The sequence below is a fragment of the Mya arenaria genome, chromosome 16 (assembly GCF_026914265.1).
Source record: "Mya arenaria isolate MELC-2E11 chromosome 16, ASM2691426v1".
In the NCBI taxonomy this organism is placed as follows: Eukaryota; Metazoa; Mollusca; class Bivalvia; order Myida; family Myidae; genus Mya; species Mya arenaria.
In genome coordinates this window covers 22,488,364-22,506,658 of record NC_069137.1, presented here as the reverse complement: position 1 = coordinate 22,506,658, position 18,295 = coordinate 22,488,364, and the positions used below count along the sequence as shown (strand labels likewise).

The 18,295-nt window shown below is 33.4% G+C and overlaps 1 protein-coding gene across 5 annotated transcripts; it reads right to left on the bottom strand.

Moving 5' to 3' along the window:
• Positions 1 to 349: 349 nt before the first annotated feature.
• LOC128222206 (uncharacterized) lies at positions 350 to 12,777 on the bottom strand. 5 transcript variants are annotated; one of them, XM_052931125.1, is made up of 6 exons: positions 12,433 to 12,771; positions 10,516 to 11,009; positions 10,170 to 10,328; positions 9,574 to 9,727; positions 8,846 to 8,944; positions 350 to 2,304 (listed from the first exon to the last, which is right to left on the bottom strand). In XM_052931125.1, exons 2-6 carry the CDS (start codon positions 10,996 to 10,998, stop codon positions 2,144 to 2,146), a joined length of 1,056 nt encoding a protein of 351 aa, XP_052787085.1. In that variant the 5' UTR covers positions 10,999 to 11,009; positions 12,433 to 12,771; the 3' UTR covers positions 350 to 2,143. The 5 variants fall into 5 exon arrangements, with proteins under 5 accessions (XP_052787085.1, XP_052787086.1, XP_052787087.1 ...); XM_052931126.1 differs by lacking the exon at positions 350 to 2,304 and adding an exon at positions 2,311 to 2,521 and having other exon boundaries at positions 12,433 to 12,765; XM_052931127.1 differs by lacking the exon at positions 350 to 2,304 and adding an exon at positions 2,943 to 3,838 and having other exon boundaries at positions 12,433 to 12,766.
• Between the last annotated feature and the right edge of the window lie 5,518 nt (positions 12,778 to 18,295).

The window sequence follows — 18,295 nt, the reverse complement described above, 5'->3', positions numbered from 1 at the left end:
GGCAATTATAACATTTCCAGATGCCACTACTTCCGAAATGGGAAATGAAGCAGCGAACCGTTTCACCCAAAGCACTATAGCAATAACCGTCTGAAATATTAAACTGATTGTTTCTTATTCACATCAATACGAAACAGTTACCACGAAAATAAAGAATGATCCGTGCAAAAAATAGGGATCGGGTGACTATTTCATTTAATATTTTCACATCACAAGCGGTAATACTATTAAAGGTTGATTTTATGTTCTTAAAAATCTAATTGGTACTAATGTACTTCATTTCAAAGGTTTTGCTTACGTGTTTATCTCAACAAAACTGGAAAACATTTGTATCACATTCCTTTATTGTCACATAAACAGATCGAGAAGTAAATCTAGCACATCATCTGAATATGTATTTGAAACTTATTTCGGATGTTCTTACTTCATGTTTAGAACCTCTTAACTCAAATGCAATCCTAAAATTAGCAATTGTTTGACGCATAATAAACAGAATCTTTATTTAAGATTTACACGGAGTTATTTGGTAATATATCAATATTTAAACATTCAAGTGTCAGGTCATTAAAATAATATGAAAAGAGTTGAATAAAAATGCATTTTACATAATCATAAAGCGAAATTATTTTCAATGTAAGAGTATATGCCATGTTGTTTAATAATACTCTAGTCAAACTACATCACGTTATTATCATAAATTCAAACTGCATTGACCATAAACTAAAGTGTGATATTGTTTTAAGCACTGCTGTGCAACGTTTCCCTGATATTTCAGCCAGAAAAAATGAATTAAATAGTTCATATCTAATCACACAATGAAAAACTTGACCCCAACAAAAAATAAACACTTATACTTATGAATAGTGTAAAAGCTGTGTATCTGTACATAAACTAGGCAAAACATTACTGCTTTCGCGAGAGGATATGTCATTGAAATCGAATACTGTGAAATCGTGCGATGTAAGTCAGTTGATAAAACTCCGTTGAATGTTGATCAAATGATACGTATGCAGTATGGAAGCTAGAGGCACACATACATTATATCAACACGTTATCGCCAACAACATTTTTGGATGAGCTTTGTGTAGGTCTGTTAGACGCCATTTATTGTGTGTATATATTTAGATGACCATAAAAACAAGGTTTGTGTTGGTCTCGAACTATTTGGGACATAACGTATGCGTTGTCCTTATCATTTCTTCCGAATGATACTTGTGGTGTTGTGGTTGAGACGGTTTTTGGCAACATGTTGTTAAGTTTGTGTGTGACAACCACACATCTTAACAAATCTTCTTACGTAGATGGGTAGTGATTACATCGAGTATTCGCTCCATGACCTTATTGTAAGTGGCGAATTGGATTGTATTTCCTTCTGAATTGATGTTGGCGAATATAACACTTATTTCGTTTGGTATGTGATAGCTGATTTTCGATGCCGTGTTATCTCGTGTTTTAAATATTTATCACACACATTGAACTTATATTCCGTCTTTTCACTCGTTCGAGATATGTTCATTAACTATGTCTTCGTGGGCGCTAAAAAGTCCCTATGTCATAAGTTGTTGGACTTCTGCCACAGGTTAAATTACAACATCATCCCTACTTCTGAAGTGCATGCTGTTTATAGTTCTCCATTTTGATGGTAAAAGCGCCAATGCACAATAAAAGTAACCAGTTCAATCACCAAAATGTGCCAAATAAATGACCCAAATATCGACATTATTTCTCTATCGCTTTATGTAATGGCATTGCGGCTGTGATGAAGGGTTTTCGGCAGTTTTTTTTCTGTCGATCTATTTTGCTGATTTTTACAGTTCTAAATAATTTGATCAATCGTTCGCATCAGCATGCATAGTATTTTTTCCGTCCATTCAAATTCACTAGATACATGTTTAAGAATAACAATAAAATGTTGTTAATGAATTGAGAGTATTGTTTTCATTTACTTCAAAGTCACTCTCTTTGCGATAAGTGATCGAATGACTATTTAAAAACGTCTGAAAATCATTTTTTCATCGTTATAAAGAGATAATCTTGTATGATTCGGATTACACAATCGGTCCCACTGCTTTAAGTGGATGATATATGATACTTTGCACTAATGTCAGTTGCTGTTATCTAGTCGTTGTGTGTAATATCAAGTTTAGACGGGGTTTTTATCAAGAAGAGAGTTTCTATCCGTTAATACATAAATCAATGAGAATGGATTGTTTTCTCCTGCTGCGTTTTGTAGGCGTCCGCAAAAAGATGCGTGTTGGTAGAGTCTTATGTCGCGAAAATCTTTGAAGTTGTTGGTCATCAATCCTGTTTTTTAACAAAATGAAGAAGCATGCTTAAATTGAGAGACTTCTGAAGGAATGTCGGACATATAAATTGTGTACGGTAAAACAAACATAGTTGTCCAGATAATGATTCTGCTTTGTGACAAAACGAGCCCATTAGTATCGCTCTCTCTAACACTCATGAGATATTTCATATGTTGTCCACGATTCTTAATGTCAATTGGTGGTTGGTCTTTCATCTAAAACAAAGTGTTGAATTATTTGCATTATCACGCACCATTTTGATAAACAATTTACACTGGGCATTGTTCTGTAAAATTCTCACTTCTACACTTTAAAGTCTCCTAAGCTATAGCTGATTTACTTGACGGGGCACTTCCAAAATTTAATGACCAGGCAGCCATGAATTTAGGGTGATACCACAGAATGGAATCGTTAAAACCCCAGAATTTATTTTTTCAGACAATTACTTTATATCATATGAATGTTCAGCAACATTTTAAAATTTGTAAAAAATATTTATAAAAGCAATCATAAGCAGTTAAATATGCAAGACAATGAAATACATACAAAACATTTCTCTTTTTACAACATGTAACCATAACTTATTCAAAAATAAGTCAACTTTTGCATAAAGTTATTTGCTTGCTTGACATAATTATTGTTTCCCGATGTTTTGCGCCCTCAAGATATCTTAATGTTTCAAGTACATAAGACATGCTTCACATTCAGTAAATGTTGCTTAAAACTGAAAGAAAATACTTGTCTGGATATTGAGCCATGTTTTATTTTAAACATAATAAATTCAATAGGATATTTTCATTCTCAAACTATATACAACAGTGATGAACTGTTGTATGCTTCCAAGCGTTTGTTATTAAAATTATATCGAGATAAAATTGATTATTTCTGGTGGCGATCAATCTCGTTAATAAATTATGCAACAATTGTACATACAAAACGTGTTGTTTTTTTTGGTGCATACATACATTCAATTAGAAAGCATAGATATGTTATTGCAACTGAGGCCTTGAACACAAAATTACGATAATGTTTTGCTTGTCGAATTACTGTTTATTTTTGAACGGCTTGGAATACATTATTTTTGCGAGAACATTTGTTCCGCAGTGCTGTATTTGTATTTTTAAACTGAAATGCTTGAGGCATAGAGGTGACATGCGTGTAAATGACTTAATAGCTCGTTCGTACGATTGTTAACAGAACTCTGTCGAATATTTAATCCCATCTGCAGACACTTGTTCGCACTTCTCGAATGGATTAAATGTTATGATGAAATTGTTCATTACTTAAAACAAAACATTTTTATTTTAATTTTGAGTATTTTATGCCAATGTGGTATTACCATATGCCAATGTTCCATCCGTAGACACTTTGTCCAATATGTTGTCGATTGCTTTCTATTGTATGCTATTATGAGCAGAACCATGTTGTTGTATTTTAACAATCACCAATGCAATAATTGCAGTTTGTCAATATTATTTGGAAAGGTTGTTCAGGTCGTGAAGGGTAGATTCATCGGGCAATGTAACCTCGTGCTTTAATAAATGCATAAAAATAATTATTAACGTTATTGGTCAACTGAATGTTTGACTAAAAACTGGTCAATTGTCTCTAGATGATTGTTTATTCAATTAAATAAGTGACGTTGCTAAATATATATAGATTCTATATATAATAAAAAAACATTCAAATAATTACATTATTTATCTTTCTTATTAGCTTCAACGAATGCAGTCCTAGTAAATTCCAATTTCCCGTCCTTATACCACATAAAATGTACAGACATTTCTCAATAACATACATTGGTTGCTTGTTTATCATGCTAGGTAGGTGTTTATTATGCAATGGTAATAACAAGAGCTGGAAATCCTCTGTCGAAAAAGGTCCATAATTGACATTAACTGCCAGATAATTATAACTAAAGTTCTTTGAATGATTGGCAGGTATTGTGCAAAGTTTAAATGCAATACGTTAAGTAATTGCTGATATATGACTAACGAAAGTTAACATACAAAACGTTAACAATAATTTCTAAGTAGAAACATAAGGGGTTATAATTTCATAATATATACATAAAATAGTTATCTAATAGCATGTATATCACTTAAGACGTTAGGGTGGTTGGAAAGAAGTGTCTATGCATTACATCAAGTAGTTGCTGAGACATTGACTTATGCACGCTTTCATGATTTCAAACTTATTTATTATACAACGATTTTAAAGAGATTCAAATTATAATTATAAACAATGGAGCTAAAACAGAAAAGGCAATATCCATGTATTTGTCATGCAGTCTGTTGAAATGACCAATCATTGCCTTAAACGTCTTCCGGACAGTTAACTCACAGCGAGTTACATTTGAAGCCTGTTAATAACAAAGTATTGATTTTCCAAATATAACTGAATTTCGATAATCTTAATTTGTTCAAACATTTCAGTCAAAATGTATGAACGTACTAGGCATTGAAAGGTAAACAAAACTAATGTTAAAACACACTCCTTTATCAATGTAATGGTAAAATTCATACAATAAAATATATCCTGTGCAAATGGTCAACATTTGTACAACCAAGATTCCTATTGTAGGTCATAGTCACAGCACGAGCAAGCCAAGTTACACTTTTAACAGATGATGCTTAAATCTGTATATATTAAAGCATTCACATACTAAGTTTTATAACGTTTCGGTTAAAGGTATTAAGTAATGGTTTATATGGTCAGTTTTTTTGTGTTAGAAAACAAACGGTAGCATAGGCGTTAAACTGCAGTCAATTTATTATTTCTGGTTGTTTATAATTCAGACAGAACCATATCAAATACAATCACACTAGAAAGTGCTAACTGATATCCCTGTTACTTCTTTCTCCTATACTTGTTAAGCTGCCCTGCTCCCTGAAATAAACGCTGGTCTGCAATTAACGTTTAATCGCTTCATACTCTACGTTCGGGTCCACATTACAATTCAGTAGTAAAAACTTCAAAAAAGAAGGGCTGTTTTCCACAAGCCTCCTCAAGGAACGGCCTGTCATTGTCACCCCTTGTAGTACAGCAATTCGGAGGGAGGCTGGTAGGAGAAGAACGTGATCACCAAGGTCTATACTTGAAACGCCCAAGCCTTCAATGCTCTTGATGCCATCTATTTCGAATAGACTCGAATGGGTCAGTAGTGACAAATGCGTGTTGCAAATGCATCCTAGGCTCAATTTTTCTAAATTAGTCAGCAGAGGAAGAGTCTGACAGAATAGACTTACGTTGGTAATAGTTTCCATTTTCAAATATTTCAAATTCACTGATCGATACGTTAATGACTTCAAAATACTGCATTCAACAGCTTTCGAAACATAACTTAAATGCAGTGACTCTAAAAAGTTTGTATTGACCGCAATTTCCGTTGTTTTAGATCCAAATATCGATAAGTCTTGGAGATTATTGCACTCGGAAAGGTTATATTGTCCAGCCACGTCATATATCCAAACATAGGTCAGAGTGTCCTTGGAGCCATTGATCACCTCCTGGAATTTCGCCTGGCTTATATCGGACGAGACCCTGATACTTAGAATCTTGGACTTGTTCATTAATAGCAAGTTATTTACTATTTCGGTTTCTGCAGAACTTAAATTAAAGCTGGTGAGAGACAACTGAATATCTAATTGTTTACTAGCTTTAGCCTCCTTATAACCCGACACAATGGTTTCCTGGATGGAAGAAGACCAGTAATGTATTTTACTATTGGATATGTGTTTCGTTATCATGACAGACATCTTATTTGCTAACTCAATGTTCAGACCGCACATGAAAATGAACACCTGTGAAATATCCGACATATCATCCTTCTTCTCATAAAAAGGTTGAACTACTCTTTTCAACTCTTTTGGGTGGTAGGATATGTATATTGCAGCGAAAAATTCCTGAACAGTTTTATGGACGAACGAGTAGCTCGATGACTTTCTAATCAAAGACGCTGATTTTGATTCTTGCAAGATTCCCGACTTCAGCACAAACAGGAGAGTATCGTGCTTCAAATTGTCAACTTTCTTAAACACCATGGATGATGTTTGGTCGCTCGAAAATAAAGTCGTAAAAGCAAGTTCTGCAATCTCCATTACAATGCTGTAGTACCTTTGTACCAATTTTGTTTGCTCGAAACAGCGTAAGAAAGGAATATTGTTCTGCGAAATAGGCACAAGGTAATATTTTTCTCGAAACATCATTTCAATAGTGTATGCGTATATATTGCATATAGAAAAGGACTGTATTCCCTCAAACCACAGACATACCAGCAATATTGATATAATAGGTACCGATAAAAGACGTGTGAGTGTCATTCTATGAACAAACTTGACGAAATCCAGCAATGTTTTCTTTTCTATTAATGTTCTATTAAGAGCGTTAATCGTTTTTTGAATCAGTAACCTCTTATCTGCTGTTCCCTCTATCTCCAGATATGTGTTTATGTTCGAGTCCTTAACGCGTTGTTGTGACATTTTCCATGGTCGTGATGTTATCAACACAGTTGCATCTATGTTCGGCGCTAAATGAGGGATTTCTTTGTCTCCTAAACATCTACAATTCGTGTCATTGGGATGAGTCCATTCATCCAGGCCGTCTACTATGATCACGCACTTTTTGTTGGACAGGACACTATGCAAAGTGGAAACTGCAGCGATCGTTTTATCGAGTGGGTAAATGCTCTGTATAAGCTGATCTTGTATCATGTCTGTTAAGTCGCAGAGGTGACAGCTATCTCTTAGAATGAGGTGAAATAAAAACTCAACTTTCTGAAAGAAAGTATCATCCTGAAACTGGTCATCCAGCTTTGCGTTAGTAAGGAACATATGTTCAAGATCGCTGTTGGATTGAATCAGCTTTTCCAGCTCCGTAGACTCAAGTGACCTTCGATGTGAAGCATACTCTTCCGGTTCATTACTCGTATTCGTTGATAAGACCTGATTGGCCCATTTCAGTGCACACATTGCGGCACAGGATGACTTTCCCATCCCGGCCTCACCGACGATAAACACTAGATCTCCAAATTTACCAGTTTTACAGATCAAGTGTCTATAAGATGTCACAGGAGTTCCCTTTCTTTTTTCAGCTACACCAATATTTCTGGCGTTCTTCTCAAAGATCTTTGGAGGGACGTAAAACTTGTCCAATTTCTCTTCTAAAAACATAGGCGATATGAGCGCGTGGTTGAGTCTCTCATGATAGTATTTGGCCAGCCGCTGTCGTAAATCTGTGAAGAGATTCAATAAGTATTTTGCACAGTAATCTAAGATCAGCGTCTGTTGATGTCTGTGCCGTCCACAAGATTAATTTTTCCTCATTTATTGCATTGTAATTGTTTTGCAAGCCGATGAACTAGGCTAATATTGCAACGGAGATATACACAAATCATATGTCAAAATATAGGGTTATGTTTACAAAAAAATAACGAATAATATGATTAACCGTCTTAGTTTATTCCATCCGGGACACAATAATCAGATATGTCTAAAAACAAAACATTTATTATTACAATATATAATATTGCCTTACGTTAAGTTAAATCTTAGGTCAATCGATTTATACTTTTGACCATTTTTATATCAAAACGAACACCAGCAGTATGCAATTTAAATGCCCAAGAAGTAGTATTTGAAGTTTTGAAGTATTATATAAAGGTCACTGTGTAAGGAAAGTAACCGATGCATATTGTATTGAGCAATTTTCTATCTATAGTGTATATGTATATATGCAGCATTTCATTTCTTTCTTTGTACATAATATTTTGCATAGCAAAGGACTTCATGTAATATACGGAGTATTTTATAATGACTTAGTGCGACCTTGACGTTATTGGTGTGCGATCCGATCCACGGCGATCCTTTTCCACAAACACCAGAATAGATATTGCCCAGTTAACATCGAAATATCGCTTGAACTCATTATGTTATTTTTTGGACATGTGTTGCTCGGAATGCAGTCTTAATGTCATATTTAAAAAAACCTGGTCATGGCTTATCAGTAGTATTGGGCAAGACGATGTCAAGCAATGACAATTGCGTCAGTTTTAAAGCTTCCGTCTCTAACGTTATGTTTAAACGAAGAAATAAACGCTGTTCTTTAAATAAGCCTCTTTTAGATTGTCACCAGAAATTAATCATTTCATTATCTGATTATTGTCGGATTTGGTATACTTAAGGTCTAGAAGGCCCAAGCTGTACTTGCAAAATTAATAAACTGTTGTTCGAAAAAACGTTCTATTCCGAATTATTATTTGACTATTTTCCTTTAAATATTTGCTTAAAATTAGGGAAACAAATTAATGATTTTGGCTTTCGTTAATTAACTGTTTTTCAATAGTGTTCACTACAGTATCATAACTGCTTTGATTATTTCGTTTCGGCATAATATAAAATTTCAACACCCTTCACAATACAAGCTGGTTTCCGGTTTTAAAACTGGCCACTATTTGCTTTAACTTTGACGATTTGTAATAATTTTCTAATATAAACAGTTTATAATAAATAATCAAAACCACTTCCAGAATACGAACTAACCTTCAACATTGTCTTCACTTTCGTCTGTACCTCTTTCATGTAGATCTTTCAACTTTCGCATCTCCTGTTCGAATACAATTTTGACCTTTCCTTCGACCACTGCAAGGCATAATGATGACATTAGGCAATTAATAAGAAACCAGTTCATACCTTCATTCGTACGTATTATTAAATTGTAACAGATACATAAAATATGTTGCGACATTCACAGCCTCTGCTTACAGTTTCATGAAATAAATGTGATGTGTTGTTCAACAACATGGTCTGAATTATTAAAGATCAGTCTACTTTTTGGGAAGCATAAGTTTTGATACTGTTTTGAAAACAAATTTATTCTTCATGTTGACATATTTGCCTGCTTTGATAGTCAACGAAAGCTTTGTGCAGTGGCATTTATTATACTTTAGTAATAAAAAATATTACTTGCTGCATATGATTCAATTTTGAAAAAGCATATGTTAAATGATATGTCCAAAGATGAGTAAGATTATTAAGTGCAGTAACATGTTTATTTTAGTTAATGTATTGCCAATTATATTGCTGCTAGAAATCAGAACCAGAAAAATCCCTAACACTAACCTTAAGTACCATCGCGCTAACAATAATGCGTATATATGTCAATCTGGCAAGCTCGATATGAATGAGCAGTCTTACGATAAGTTGATATGAAACAGAATCTTCAAATTTTAGTATATTGTACGTGTCAAAGGAAACATATTGGACATTACCGTCATCTACATATTCTTTCAGTTCCTTGCGTAGCCTGCCATACATCGAACACTCGATCTCTTTGATAGCCTTATCAACGTCGAAGTTTGTCTGCAGGCATTTGTGTAAGTCTTCAATCATATTAGCCGGTGTCTTTTCTGTTTTGTCTTTGATCTGAAATATTCAAACATTAGGTAATACAAACATATTTAATATAAGAAGTCAACAGGCGTTCATTTAGGACAGACACCTGTTTATGTTACACATCATTCTCTTAAAAGTTGTTATCATAAAATGTTGATTAGCAGCAGGCATATGCTTCAAGTGTGTTGATGTTTGAAGTAATATGACATTTGCGCAAAATAATATCTAGATGGTTTTAATGCGAAAACCCGTTTAGGTGATTGCTACTTTCTTAGTATTCCTTTTCCATCTGACGTTTCGATTGTCGTTAACAATGATAACATGGTTTGTTTAAAAGTGGATTTAATGAATTTGAATAACTTTTCTGTATGCATAAATTAGATTGAAGAAAAGTAGCAATACGTAGCATAGTGTTCCTAACATAAACTGACAGGTTTTGTAATCGAATATAAGAGCAAGTACATTTTTTAACCTTTCTTATATGATTAGCGGCTTTCTGAGCATCGGTATCATGTTTGAGTTCATTTTGGTCCTCCAGTACGGTTATCATCTTTTCCAGGCAATCGTCTGCTTTCTTTCCGTCCATCTCATATCGGGCGTCATGCAGGGTTTTGTTTCTTATGTTTCGCACCTGATATGTATATGATAATATTGTTATCCAGTATGTTTACTGTATGTAGCATATGTCCTAAACCTCATTGGCGCCTTTTGCTATAAGACTATTCATATATGTAAATTAGAAATGATAAATTCGAAAACGCTCTGTTATACATTCACGTTATTTATAACTGTGTTCAAATAAGAAAATGTATGCTTACATCTATAAAAGCCTGAATATCTGTTATTTGTTGATTGACAATCGAGCTGTTTATACAGATGCTTAAAAGTCCCGAAGCGTCCACCTCTATTGGCCCCGTTGTATCAAAATAACCGTCTGTACTGAGAAAACACTTGGCAACCTCCCAGTAACCTTTATTGGGATCCTGCCATTTCGTAGAATCTGTATTATTCCAGAATGGTTTTTTTGCATGATTATTTTGTATCTCTTTCTTCATTTCGTCACAGAAATGACCTTTGTTGAATTGGGAAATTGGTATTTGGATGCCTTTTTGACATCCGCAATTAACTTGACATTGGTCACACGTTTGGCTATTACAATTTGCATTGACATTTTTCATGAACGTTTGGTACTGTTGTTTGCCTTTTGTATCCACGTATCCCTGAAGTCCATTTCTCACGTACAGGAGTCCCCAGACCACTCTCAGCCAATTCTCATGTTTTGTCTTGATGCTCTCAGCCATGCTAAATAATTCTGAAAAGGATACAACATGAATATTCAATATTATCAATACTTCAGTACAATATTTGTATATCATTGCAACTATCGACATTTGAAGATGATTGAATTAATGAATTTATTTAGAAAAAAAGAAATCATTATAAAGTGACAACTCATAAGTATTATGCAAGTGATTGAGGTATTGCGGGAAAATATATTGAATATAACATTTTTTTCATTTCTGTATTTGGATTGCGCAATATATACATATATTTAACTTATAATTTAAACTATCGTGTCCTTGGTATATTATAGCAGCGTTTTATCTAGGCGTTTATTATAACGCGTAGAGTAACGACTTCACGAAAAGGAAGTACCTATTGAAAATGTAAATAATTTCTTACAATTACAAATAACCCACACATATTCATTCAAAACGAGCAGTCGTATTGTGTTAAACACACAAGGAGAGCATTGAGTTAGCTAAATTATAAAATTATTTAAACTTTTTTCACGTTTCAATTCGAGGTTTTTTTTACAAGATGAATTTATACATATACATATATATATATATATATATATATATATATATATATATATATATATATATATATATATATATATATATATATATATATATATATATATATATATATGTATATATATATATATTTATATCAATACATACGGCGTGTAAAAATATTCAATGTTATAATCACATTCTGTTTTATTTCCGTCCAGTATACGTTGAAAGTCGGTGTAAACAATGTCTTCTCTTGATTTGACAACCGAAATTATTTCATATTTCCATGCATCAGGCATAGCTTAGGATCATCATCATTATCATCATCGTCGTCGTCATCGTCATCGTCATCATCATCATCATCATCAGTATCATCATCATCAAGTTATCATCATCATCCTTACCACAACCAGCACCATCTTCATTAACATATTCATAATAATGCGTGTTAGCATGCCTATTCGCCGCAATGATCGTAAAAGACATGTTTATCTAGCACCATATAAGAACGACACATGTGTGTACGGCTCGCTACGAGTTAGTTATAAATGAACTTTTTGTGGTATTTCGGAATTCAGATGCGGGTGGAGAAGAGCTGGGAATATGTGGCGGGATGTGACGCTCTCATGTACGGCCAAACTTTTAATGGGTGCGTGTTGCGTTCAAATCAAGGGAAGTTAAAATAACTAGATATAAAATGACGCAGATGTTCAAGGTATATTCAAGATTTTACTTTTGTATTGAAGCTAAATCGTTTCAGATCTATTTTCTTTTTAAGTTTAATTAATTGCAACAATGTATGTTCAGTTCCTAAACGTGTCCTCAAGATTCACTATAAAAAAACACATTCAAAGTAAAGTAAGTTCAAAACAGCCGAGATCAAATGCAGTTGTTTCTTTGCAGTTTTAAAAAATTATATAATAACATACTCACTGTTTTATAAAGCTTTTAGTATTTTTCTTTATCCCTCATTTTCTTTTAAATTTAAACAAATTGTATACAACTGGATAGTACATGTTGTCATTCCATCGCGGCCTGGCGAATTTATTGTCGATCTTAATGCGCAGCTATTTTATGGTTTGCGCGCGTCACTTGAAATCACGTGTTTATTTCTGACCTATCACAAAAGAGTAATCCCCGTTTCTTTCATAATTTTTTTTTTTACTCAAATGGTAACGCGTTGTTATTGCAAAGGTAAAACGAAACCGAAGCATGCCCATAGTATACTAATCTACTTTAAAAGGAAAATGTTATGCCTCATCATCAAGTACTACATTAATACGTTCAAGTTTACGCAAATATATATAGTTTAGAATTTGGCGTGAAGAGCTTTAAGAAATTCAGTGTGTATACCGTCTCATTAATCGTAAACTTTTAAGATATGATGTACCTTATTATTAATGATAATTTCTATTTAATTGGTATTTCAAAAAAAAAGTAATAATAGTTCAACAGTAATGCTATACAGGGGCGGCTAAAGATATGACGGTAGAAAGGTAACTTAGGGATGTAACGTTTTGAGTTGCGCCCGTCCCTAATAACCGAAATCCGTTCAGTTTTAAATCTTGCCAGAGCGGCTTAGGTGTTCTCCACATTATATTTATTTAACGATTTCTAGTCCGAAAAAGTACATTTTGGTAAAATTGAAAACATTTTTCTCCTATTTGGAAATAAAAAGTTAACTCTGAATATAAAACGCCCCCCCCCCCTTGGATCCGCTAGAGCTTCCACAGGCGAACAAAATTACATCGACCCAGTTTGAGATCACGTTTAGATAGGATGCTCTGGAGACGCCCCAGTTATTTTATAATAGCATGGTACTCATATTACCAAAATTCACTAAACTTTATCTTTTATATTTCAAACATTATGTTAGCCTACGAGTTTTACTAATATAATTGATGTTTTTTTTGTGCAGAAGAATATTTTTATCCCACAAAAACTTCTACATCAGACTTATGTTTTGTTAAAAGATATGAAAGTATTATTGCAGAAGAAAATTCTTGAACTTATTTATCTCTTCATCTACAAAAAATTAGTACTTCCTGTATTTGTTTTAAAACGCAGACAGAAAGGGTTTGTATTTATATGGTTGAACTGCACGGCCTCAGTTACTTACGGTTAGATCTGTCACCGATATCTTAAGAGAGACGTGTGGTAGAGACTTCAAACGAGGTATGCATAGTAATAACTAATATCTAGTTTACAATGGTACATGTGAATTCTATACTCAAAGAGATTCATTAAGCAGTAGAAGAGCCTTTGTTGACAGCTCAACTTCTCTCGTTAATAATATGATCATGTCCATTCTGTGCTCATATAGATGTATAACGTTATTACTGACCATGAGGAAGGGTATGCTTATCAAATCCGTAGACTAGTCCGCTCTTGTTATTCGTCTTTTTTTAAGACCAATATGTGCAAATGTATTTATAGTCTACTCTATTAAATACATTGCAATGCTTTAAAGATATTTGATTTAAAAAAAAAAATCTTATTTGTTAACATTAAGCCATTGATTTGCAGGTATATTTGAAACAATATATTTTTGCAAAATGTTTAACTCATAATATTATTAACAAAAGCATACTGAAGAGTTGGCAACGTTGTTTCAGCTTTGGCATCAGTCGTTCGCAGGTGATGTATATATCTGGTCTTTGATTACCTAAAATGATTTTATCAGCGTATATTATTAGTTTAACTTCTTTCTTCATTATCAATAGGTCGATGTTGTTCCTATTTGGCTGAAAATTTTAAATTTGAGGGTTTTTTTTCAAATGTTGGGACAAGTGGGAGGTATAAACAGGTAAAACCCCATCTTTGCTAAGATACAGCTATACTGCTAAACATATACGTCCTCAACCGAGTGCCCATCTGTCACTGGGTATTTCGCCCCTTATCTCGGCAAACCGTTTTGATGGCGGGGCAAGTAGTGGTGATCAGCCACTACATCCTCTATGTTGATTTTCAAGTCGGTTCACTGCGTCGTAGCCAGAGGTTATTGGACGCTGTCTCTGCAGCTCTCCCAAGAGCGTGGACACCAAGGCGGTACACAAAAGTCAATCAACAAAGTTCTCATTAAAATGGTGGATATTTGTCTTCCTGTATCTTATGGTTGCCTTTGACGTCTTATATTGTGGCTATGTACTCGTAAAGGTAAATTGTTAATAACTGATGAGACAGGTATGAAGGTCTGAATGTCTTTAATAGTTTAAACCCACTGTGAACTCACTCAGTCACTCACTCACTCACTCACTCACTCACTCACTCACTCACTCACTCACTCACTCACTCACTCACTCACTCACTCACTCACTCACTCACTCACTCACTCACTCACTCACTCACTCACTCACTCACTCACTCACTCACTCACTCACTCACTCAATCACTCAATCACTCACTCACTCACTCACTCACGAATTTAGTGATAGGGAAGAACACCCTTTCAGGTAATGAATATTTATGGTGACCTTTAAGCTCATGCAAGCTTGTTAAAATGAATATATGGGTTGCGGGAAACTACCTGGACGGGTAAGTGTACGGTTGGGCTACATTGTTTACATTGTACAAGTTTAAAATAATATGTACGACAGAAAAGAGAAAGTGATTTATATTCATCAGCGAGCTTACATAAAGTTTAAAAAAAAATTCAGCTTCCACATTCACAGCTACAAGTACATGTCGTATTTCGTTATCATCCTTTAAAATATTTTGCCAAACTGACATCCCTTTATTCTTTTTTTGAAGAAGCGTAAAGGAAATTTAGAAGCGAATTTTGGCAGGGCCGGTTCCGGGAAAAGTAGCCTCAAAATGTGTAAAACGACTTGAACGTTTTAAAGTGTTATTTTAAGCTACATTTCATAATATCTAGCCCAGATGAAAAATAATTGCTCTACTTTACTTTAAATTGTGCGGGATTGCTCACCCATAACACGACCCTCTACAATAGCCCAGATAGTTTATTACAGTACTAATATACACCAAAACGCACATCTTCAGACTTAACATAGCTTATTGTACTTCGAGGACGACCCATACCACTCTGACAACGTTTAAACCATCATTATACTTATATTGAGGTGGACACTTATCACAAGGTGCGACCCCTCAAACGCCAAAAACCTTGGCTTGCCCCTGAATTTATTATATTGCATGTTTTCTGATTTGAACGAATGCACTTAAACTGTATCCCGTGCTGTTTTAAAGTATTTTGAAATGGTGGCAATATTGAACAGAAACTTGATGAGGAATGCAAAATCTTTACTAGGATTATATGCTGCAGCAAGACAAGATACCATTATACTGATTATGGTCCAGTGATGTATTTATAACTTACGTATTGGCATATTGAGCGAAGAATATATTTGGCAAACTATGGCATACATTCCAATGTCAATGAATGAATCTTCCAAAATGATAAGGTTATAAGTGAAGATTCAAACATCTAGAATGAATACAACTATGACCAAAACAGTCCCATAACCCTAGCCTTATCGAAATATGTCGATAAATGTGATTAATTAATGACTGCTGTGTATCGTTTGTGCGTTCATAAAGTATAAACGTTATTAACTTATTTAATGAAACGCATTACCCAATCTTCAAGTTTAAATTACCTCAAAGCTTTACAAAACCTGTGTTTAATTTGCAAAAATGAAGTTAGTGTTATTTAAAATATTCTAAACAGTATCAATTTTTTGCAAAAAGACAAAAAAATAATCTTGTTTTCAATTTTTGCACTTGTACTGAAAGAACCCACAATAAATTATTCATTTAAGAAGTAGTTCCTACGGTTTGTTTAACAACGAGCCCGTTTTGTAAGACGATCTACAGGATGTTTACATCATCTAGAGAAACTAGATAGTTTTCCTTGTCTAGTTTTAAGAAAACCACATAGTTTTTTTTCTTTCTATGGACGACAACAGTGAAAACAGGCGACGTTTGTCCTTGACAAAGATGAGGATCACGTTTTGTAAACATGACAGAATAATTTCGGATCCAACATCTTAAATCGACAATTATACAGTCATATTAGAAAACGCGTTGATCGCAATTTTTTTTCTACAGGTTTCATAATTAAAACATTTGTTTTCTTTCAACCCTCACTGCGATGAATCTTAATGAATACGTTTATTAATTACCCGCAAACCTGTTATGTTTGCGCAGAGCTTTATCGTGTTTATAACAACTAAATGCATTATAATTCATTAATTAAGAAACATATGCACAGAAATATATATAGTCAATATGGTACAAAATAAAGTAAAGTATAATGTATATTCTCATACGACAATAGTTTTTAGCATTATGAATCGCCTCCTAAAACCATACCATCTTAAGAGTATATAGGTCAAACATTGTCAGCTTTTTAACAACTGCAACTTATAAGATATATAGTGTATTCCATAAATACATCGAGATGAAATATGCATGTGTTTTAAAACCGGAAATAGAAGTGGAGTGATACTGAACGCTTTGCAAAGACGTTATATAAAATAATATTCCAAACAATAACCTAGGTCGAGGTTAGCTTAATTCATAAAATCAGAATGTTGAAGACTTTAAAATCTCATTTGGAAATTGTAGTAAAAACGTCAGACTAACTATAGTTTAAATGCATGTAACCTCAAGATAATAACATTTCGAATCAAGCACATTTATCACAATTTATCACATTAAAACCCACCTCAAATTTTACATATCTTGTTTAAAAATAAATTGTTGCTCTTATTCTTTAACTTATTTACCAGTTTTAACAAAATGGCTAACAAATACGTTTCGGATGACACAACGCTGATAGCGATAAGGTTACGTCTACAGTGTCATGTGACGCCTTAGTAAGGAACCCTCGACAATTACGCAGAAGCAAACGATAATAATACAGACGTTGTACTTGGCAATCATAAAACAAATACATGGAACATTGTTAAATATAGCAATATAAACAAATATAACAGGTAAAAAGGTAAATAACTGTTATTAATTGAATGCAATGTTTGATTCAGGTAGCAATAGTTTAATATCTAACTTTGAAATAATATATTTCTGAATAACATCGGAATAGAAAGGCAATCTTCTAAATCTGTATTGTAAACTCAAATTTAGGAAAAAACATGTATGAATTTCCTTACGAAAGTCAACAATAAACGATTTTTGCTTATACTAATATTTCAAATGGATTTTGCTATATTCTTTCCTTTCTCCATTAAGAATCACCCTTTTTATACAAGTTTAATGAATTATTACTATTGATATAACTACCGGTATGTTTCTCTTAATGTATTAATATCCGTATTAAATGAATGGCGAAACTGTTCTGACAAATCTGTTCTAACAAGCAACGTAAAAGTTAAAAATGATCATAAGCATATTATTGAGTGCACAGATGTAGTCATTAATTTGCGTCATTTACAAAGATGATTTTTGTTTTCATCTACTAGTATATGTTTATTTTTTTGTTACCTTTAGTTTTATGATAAAATATATTTTATCTAAATTAAATAACAAAAAAATGTAGCTCAAATCAACTGAATTGTCTTTTTCATAAACAGTATGTCTAAACTTAAAATAACATACAAATGCTTCGAATTTTGAACTTAACTTAACTCACAGGAAGGAGACAAATATCAAAATAAAAATAGATTGCAAGATATCGTCAATATTGTACACTTATACTCATAATGATATATCTTATTTTAAGACTAACGGAAAATATACTGATATAATGTACAAATACATAAAAGACAATTGGATGGTTGAAATAGTATAATGAAAGGTTACTTTGTTAAAGAAC